Source organism: Procambarus clarkii, chromosome 76, assembly GCF_040958095.1.
Source record: "Procambarus clarkii isolate CNS0578487 chromosome 76, FALCON_Pclarkii_2.0, whole genome shotgun sequence".
Taxonomy (NCBI): Eukaryota; Metazoa; Arthropoda; class Malacostraca; order Decapoda; family Cambaridae; genus Procambarus; species Procambarus clarkii.
In genome coordinates, this window is record NC_091225.1 from 17,037,204 (window position 1) to 17,045,520 (window position 8,317).

Sequence of the window (8,317 nt, forward strand, 5' to 3'; positions counted from 1 at the left end):
AAGACAAATGAAAAATAATTAAGAAAATGAAGGTTATGTGATCATTAGCTATAAAGAGGTAATTTAAATAAATAATTATAGAATATGACATGGATCTGACAACAATATAATTAAAATTAGGATGCCAATAGAAGGAAATACAAATGTATGCAAAGTATTTCATGGAAATGTTATAATAAGAGTATAGAATACAGCGTTTAGATGTCTGTAGTGATAGTTGCACATTGAATAAGTGTCTCGGGTTTGATTAAGATATATTAGCCAAGGAATGATGTATAACGAATAAGATGATAGATAGAAAACTACTGTTCATGCAACACAAAGTGAAAACAGAGAGGCTATTCAATTCCGTCTTATTCTATTTTATGTATTCTGTCCCCCAAAAATATAGTTGCTTACAATTCACTCTCCTCAATCCACAACCACATAGTCCTGGGTTAGATTCCCAGGAAGCGGGACGCCTGGGCAAGTTTCCTTTCACCTAATACAACTGTTCACATAGATACTGTTAAGCAACTGTCATGGGAGGTATTGTGAGGAAGGTCAGTCAGTCAGGAAGGGCAACAGTGATAAGTCTAACAGGCTTCCTGTCCCAGACAACAGAAAACCACGTCTCGTCCCCCTGAGGTTGGATGGTTGTGAAGGGAAGGGAATTTTCAGGGGATAGCGCCAAGCTTGATGTGCCTGGTTGGTGGAAAAGTTGGTTTTAGGATGATTCGAGGTTGAATCTTTTGGATTGCTGGCCCGGTACAATAATACCACCAGTACAATAATACCATCACCAGAGATAGATAGAGCATTACGGGGTGGTAGATGAAAATGATGATATAATGACTCGTGTAAATTGTATGTACATCAGTCTATGGTGAATTAGAAATAAATATAAACCTAGTAGACGATATAAAAAGCAGTGAAATAGATAGGAAAATGGGGTATATACGATTTGTTGAATGATGGAAACCAGTGGCACATAAAATATAGTGCGTTGTGGATTATATTAGGTAACAGTTAGAATATAAGACAAACAACATCTGCCCGTGTGGTGATCTGGGACAAGAAGGCAAACTGTGGCGGGGAACAAAGGGATGGTCGCCAGTTGGTGTGCGATGCGATTTAGTGGGAGTGGGTGGAGGAGGCTCATGTGGGCGGGGTTGGCCCGCCTCCCTTCCCTTCCCTTCCAGCAGTTGGCCCTCTATCCCACCCCTCCTTCTCCAGCAATTGACCTGCTCTCCCTTCCTCCAGCAGTTGACCAAATAGCTAGTCAGACAGCTGGCTAGCTATCCTCACCCCTTCTCTATTCCACTAAGCAGTTGTTTCCCCTCCCTGCAGCAGTTGGCCAGCACCCCTTCCCTTCTCCAGCAGTTGGCCTGCGCGCGCCCTCCTCCACCGAGAGTGTTGGAGGGCGGGCGCCAGTCAGTCAGTGGTCTCCGTGTGGGCGTGGAGTGAGGGTGTGGGCGGTGAGGGTCTCCGTCTGCCTCTCTCCAGGTAACTGGTGCACTATCAGCTGCAGGTGGCACCTTACAGCATCACCAAGACGCTGTTGGAGACAGCCGTCACCATCTTGGCCACAGACTCACTAACCAGCGGCCGCTAATACTTCATCAATCACTTGGGAAAAACGAACATGCAAAATATATACTTCACATGTACTTGCATCAGCGGTGACAATATGTTCTTCAAAATATATATTTATAAAGTGAAAATGTCCGCCACGTATTCAAAAATACATATATTCATAAAAGAAAAATTACGTTTGAAGAGAAAAAACTTTTATTCAGATGAATCCTGAGAAACTCCTAGAAGCTGAGAAGTGACTGGTTGTCAAGTGTCTTTGTAAGTGGCTTGTTGATGTGTCTGGCTTGGTCCTGTTGCTTGTTGATGTGTCTTTGTAAGTTGCTTGTTGATGTGTGTGGCTTGGTCGTGTTGCTTGTTGATGTGTCTTTGTAAGTTGCTTGTTGATGTGTGTGGCTTGGTCGTGTTGCTTGTTGATGTGTCTTTGTAAGTTGCTTGTTGATGTGTGTGGCTTGGTCGTGTTGCTTGTTGATGTGTCTTTGTAAGTGGCTTGTTGATGTGTGTGGCTTGGTCGTGTTGCTTGTTGATGTGTCTTTGTAAGTGGCTTGTTGATGTGTGTGGCTTGGTCGTGTTGCTTGTTGATGTGTCTTTGTAAGTGGCTTGTTGATGTGTGTGGCTTGGTCGTGTTGCTTGTTGATGTGTCTTTGTAAGTGGCTTGTTGATGTGTGTGGCTTGGTCGTGTTGCTTGTTGATGTGTCTTTGTAAGTGGCTTGTTGATGTGTGTGGCTTGGTCGTGTTGCTTGTTGATGTGTCTTTGTAAGTGGCTTGTTGATGTGTCAGGCTTGGTCGTGTTGCTTGTTGATGTGTCTTTGTAAGTGGCTTGTTGATGTGTGTGGCTTGGTCGTGTTGCTTGTTGATGTGTCTTTGTAAGTGGCTTGTTGATGTGTCAGGCTTGGTCGTGTTGCTTGTTGATGTGTCTTTGTAAGTGGCTTGTTGATGTGTGTGGCTTGGTCGTGTTGCTTGTTGATGTGTCCTTGTAAGTGGCTTGTTGATGTGTGTTGCTTGTTGATGTGTCATGTGTCTGGCTTGGTCGTGTTGCTTGTTGATGTGTCTTTGTAAGTGGCTTGTTGATGTGTGTTGCTTGTTGATGTGTCTGGCTTGGTGAACTAGGCTTGGCTGTACCGTGTTGGTGAACTAGGCTTGGCTGTACCGTGTTGGTGAACTAGGCCTGGCTGTACCGTGTTGGTGAACTAGGCTTGGCTGTACTGTGTTGGTGAACTAGGCTTGGCTGTACCGTGTTGGTGAACTAGGCTTGGCTGTACCGTGTTGGTGAACTAGGCCTGGCTGTACCGTGTTAGTGAACTAGGCTTGGCTGTACCGTGTTGGTGAACTAGGCTTGGCTGTACCGTGTTGGTGAACTACGCCTGGCTGTACCGTGTTGGTGAACTAGGCTTGGCTGTACCGTGTTGGTGAACTAGGCCTGGCTGTACCGTGTTGGTGAACTAGGCCTGGCTGTACCTTGTTGGTGAACTAGGCCTGGCTGTACCTTGTTGGTGAACTAGGCCTGGCTGTACCGTGTTGGTGAACTAGGCCTGGCTGTACCGTGTTGGTGTACTAGGCCTGGCTGTACCGTGTTGGCGAACTAGGCCTGGCTGTACCGTGTTGGTGAACTGGGCCTAGCTGTACCGTGTTGGTGAAATAGGCCTAGCTGTACCGTGTTGGTAAAATAGGCCTGGCTGTACCGTGTTGGTGAACTAGGCCTGGCTGTGTCGTGTTGGTGTACAATATTTGGTTTCGTGAGGTACTATTGTTCTGTAATAATCGCGCTAGGCTTCATTCTAACGTTTTGTAACAAATCGGTATCATGAACTAGGCTACTGTTTGAATGATGTAGTGAAACCTGGCGGGGGTGGCCCTTAGTGTTTATCACAGCAACGGTGAACACTGCAGTGGTACTTTGTGGTTTGTAGGATCAGGTTAGGCTACCGTGGGAGCTTGAGCCTTGCTTGTTAGGCTTGAAGGGACGAATGTCCGAACCCTGAGCATTTAATCTCATCTCTGTGAGCAAGAACTCGCTCATTATCTCACATAATACATTATTGAGTGTCTAGCCATTAGACCCTTATTACACCTCTCGGTATGAGGTAACTAGAGCATTGCAATTACTTTGTTCACTCGTATTCTAGAGGATATCCTCATGATGTACCAAAAGTTTGTCAGTGCAGGTTATGATAGCATGTTCCTGTATGAATAGTCATCCTGTGAGATGGGGATTTCTATCACATAGGCAGCTCTTGGCATAAAGTATGCAACCCATTATATAGTCTAGGGGCAGCTGCTCAAATGCAAATCTACCTAAATGCGATAAAACTTCCTACAATATACAGTTACAGTTTTATATATGGTAATTATAGTATAAACAAGGGTTCTGTTACCGACAATGTAATCATGATTGTAACAGTCAAGTAATTATATTATAAACAAGGGTTTTGTTACCGACAATGTAACTTTAATTGTATTGTAACAGTCAAACATCCATTGGGGGGCTCTGAGTTAGAACGTTGGTGCCCTCTGTAATCCTTTAGCGCAAACTCTTCACAGAGTTCAGTATCAAGTTCACAGTAAATGAGTAGGTTCTAACACTAGAGCAAATTTTCACCACCCTGGAGGGAGCCGGTCGGCCGAGCGGACATCACGCTGTACTTGTGATCCTGTAGTCCCGGATTCGATCCCGGGCGCCAGCGAGAAACAATGGGCAGAGTTTCTTTCACCGTATGCCCCTGTTACCTAGCAGTAAAATAGGTACCTGGGTGTTAGTCAGCTGTCACTGGCTGCTTCCTGGGGGTGGAGGCCTGGTCGAGGACCGGGCCGCGGGGACACTAAAGCCCCGAAATCAACTTAAGATAATCTCAAGATAACCTAACCTAACCAAATGAGAAGTAAAATGTTTTATACATGGTATGTTGAAGAAGTGTAATGTTATGACGTCAAAATTTTATCTCTGCTCGGACTTTAGATTCTATTGCAGTGAACTACTACTCACAGGATAGGTTTTAAGATGCGTAGTAAACTAGCGTTCATATGATGCATATAAGGTGTTTAAAAACTACCGCTCACTGGATGAATATAGGTTGTATAGTAAACTACCGTTCACAAGATGAATATGGAGTCCACAATAAACTGTTGCTCACAGGATGAGTATGGGGTGTACAATAAACTACCATCCACAGGATGAGTGTGAAGTATACGGTAAACTACCGCTCACAGGATGAGTATGAGGTGCACAATAAACTACCGCTCACAGGATGAGTATGGGGTGCACAATAAACTACCACTCACAGGATGAGTATGGGGTACACAATAAACTACCACTCACAGGATGAGTATGGGGTACACAATAAACTACCGCTCACAGGATGAGTATGGGGTGCACAATAAACTACCGCTCACAGGATGAGTTTCGGGTACACAATAAACTACCACTCACAGGATGAGTATGGGGTGCACAATAAACTACCACTCACAGGATGAGTATGGGGTGCACAATAAACTACCACTCACAGGATGAGTATGGGGTGCACAATAAACTACCACTCACAGGATGAGTATGGGGTGCACAATAAACTACCGCTCACAGGATGAGTATGGGGTGCACAATAAACTACCACTCGCAGCATAAGTATTGAGTACACATACAACTGGACACCGCTGTCAACAATAATTAATTTCTAGATTTAAAATTTGCATTTATCAGGGAATTTGTGAACATTTTTAATTGTTATTATAACTATTATTAGTTATAATATGAATTATGTGACAAATAATTTGTGTTGCATCTCTCATCGTTTCATCAAAAAGTTTATGACCTGTGATGAAGTGTCATGCGTCAGTTTGACATGTGATGAGATGTCGTGTGCCACTCTATTTATTAAATATGTGACGTGTAAGGGAGCCGGTCGGCCGAGCGGACAGCACGCTGGTTTTGTGATCCTGTGGTTTTGGGTTCGATCCCAGGCGCCGGCGAGAAACAATGGGCAGTTTCTTTCACCCTATGCCCCTGTTACCTAGCAGTAAAATAGGTACCTGGGTGTTAGTCAGCTGTCACGGGCTGCTTCCTGGGGGTGGAGGCCTGGTCGAGGACCGGGCCGCGGGGACACTATAAAGCCCCGAAATCATCTCAAGATAAGAGATACATTATAGAGATGAATTTAGATAGGCCAAAAACGGCATAAACCTAATTTCCTGAAATTAATTTCCTGCGCTACGATATCGAGCTGAACAATGGTGCAGACCACGACATCAAAATACTTTTATGTGTTTTGGGTAACAAATATTTTCTGGTCATGTCACGTTTTACTATATATAAAAAAACTACTGAAATATTTATATCAGGTGTTAAATATTAATTAGATTCATTATTCCAATTTCATTCCATTCAAGTGTCTTTGAGAATGGCAGAGGTTAGCTTTAAGGTAACTACAAGTGAATCCTTAAGACAGCGAACGGCCACAGGTAATATTGGAGGTAGTGTATGTGGCCGGGATTCTGCTCCGACAACTCATCTTTAAACTGTGTGAAGCGACCTTTTGAAGACAAATTTGTAAGAACTAAAATTGCCAGGATTAGGTTTTCTTGCACTGCTAAAGAGCGTCTTCGAAACGCGGTACTGAGGAAACTTATATTTTCATTATAGTTAATGATCTTAATGATCTTGCATCGTTCGGAATTATTAGGCATCTCCGGCAGCAAGATAACGTTATGGTTCCGTTCAGTGTCTCATTTGTACCCTATCAACATTTTTGGTGTAAGTTTTCTTATCGTATCAGGAAAATGCCTCTTCACTTTGACAACGAACTTAGAACGCTGCGTATGATGAGTGTGTTTTCGTGTCTTATGTTGCGTGTAAATCATACGTTGAGTGGTTGTGTACGTCGTATGTTTTTTGACGTTGCTGTATGGTGTGTGTTTTATGTGTTATGTGGCGGATATATCATTATGAGTTTTCCACTGCAGACTACTCATCACATGCCTCTGTATGACTAACCATCCTGTGTGATGGGGATATTTAACATCACGTAGCTAGTTTTTTGACACACTGTACTTCTCTTCATATTGTCTAGGGCAGCTGCACAAATGCAGATGTACCTAAATGTGTTAATACAAAAAGAGGATATGCAAATGTATGTGTAAGTATATTTAATTCAAATTAAAAATATAATAAAATTATAATTACATATAATTTGACTGAAATTAAGAAACATCTGATAAATATCAATTTATTACTATTAATGATAATGTTATGAGTATTAAAGCTTCCGGTGTGAGAGGCTATACGTAGGTAATTTATTATTTTTATTATTATTATTATTATTTTTATTTGTTTTATTAATATTAAACACATTTACTTGTACCTATCGCTAGGCTTTTCAGACAGGCAATATGATACAATAATCACTTCTTTTTATAATCAACAAACTGTCAATAAGGAAATATGTAACCTTTATAAACCAGATTTAATTGTTGTTGTAACGAGTTTGATAAGAAATTTACGTCAACCTTAAAATTAGCCATAACGTTAGGGAAGCTTCGTAAAGATAATATAGAGCGCTATCAACGGCTTCCTGTAATACTGGGAACCATTGGTGGTATAGGTGATATTGTTATTATTATCAGCAAGTGGGATTAGTCGTGTGCTTGCTGGTCCCACTATTTACAGTGTGGTCAGGCTTCAGCGTTCTGAGGTTTCAAGATTGAAACCTCAGAACGCTCTGTGGTCGTGTCTTAGTGTGGTCAGGCTAATGCTGATTTTGGCAGGTGCCAATATAAACAATTAATGTGCATATAGCCGCGAAGGGTTGCCACAAAGAAGGCAGTTCCACCATACTTACACAAAAGCATTTATTAAAGGCAAATCCGCGCAATATTTGGGTCAATATATCGGCCCTCAGGCCGCTGTAACAGAGGCAGATGGAGGCCCTTGCAGCAAGGATTGAAAAACATTCTATTGTGTTATTTCAGGAAAATACAATACTATTTCAATTTTCAGCTGGAAGTAGAAACAAAGATTAAAAATATGTGATGCTTATTACAGAAATCTGGAGTAGTTCTGAAAAGCACAATGAAGAAAATATTGAAATTTTCACTTTTGAACAATGACAATGAAACTATGACTGCATGATGGCAACTGATATTCCCGGCAGGTTTCCTCAGTTTTCATTTCTAGAAAATGTTATAATACTTCATATCCATAAGAATTAGTGCTAGAAGTTTATAAAGAGCGTGACTGTCATCAGATATGCAAGTTATATGTGGTTAAATGTGTAGGAAAGAGAGAATACATGGTGAAGTAGCCTAGCGCTGCCCACACCATGAAGGATATATTACTCACATATACCCTAACCATCTTAGAAAATATAAATATGTTAAAACCTCTTGAAAGTAACTGCATTGAAGCTTCTATTGAAAATGGAAGAGGAATACTTCTGAGACTAAAGCAGAAGAAAAGGAAATATGAATTATAAATCAACCTGAGTTTCTGTGTGATATAGAAAACAAGACGATGGTGAGCAAGGAAAGTGTACCGGACGTGACCAACTTCTCCTGCTGGTCTGCCATGTTCCAGCACCCTACAACGCCCTCACCAGCAGACATTATCAAGGCTGTCTGCTCCTCGCTGCTCGGAGTCCTAGTCATCGTTGTCAACACAGTCTTCATCATCGCTGTGAACGGCAGGACCCACGCTAAGCACTTGTCCTTCCAGGTAAGTGTGTCTATCCAGGACCCACGCTAAGCACTTGTCCTTCGA

General features: G+C 42.2%; 1 protein-coding gene across 1 annotated transcript in view; it reads left to right on the forward strand.

Annotated features, from left to right (window-relative positions):
- The first annotated feature begins 1,418 nt into the window (after positions 1 to 1,418).
- The window catches only part of LOC123771593 (trace amine-associated receptor 8c), a 22,441-nt gene continuing 15,542 nt past the window's right edge, over positions 1,419 to 8,317 (forward strand). Inside the window, exons 1-2 of the mRNA XM_069313652.1 lie at positions 1,419 to 1,485; positions 7,531 to 8,272. Coding sequence (XP_069169753.1) covers positions 8,072 to 8,272 — 201 coding nt within the window. The 5' untranslated portion in view covers positions 1,419 to 1,485; positions 7,531 to 8,071. The remainder of the gene's footprint in view (positions 1,486 to 7,530; positions 8,273 to 8,317) is intronic.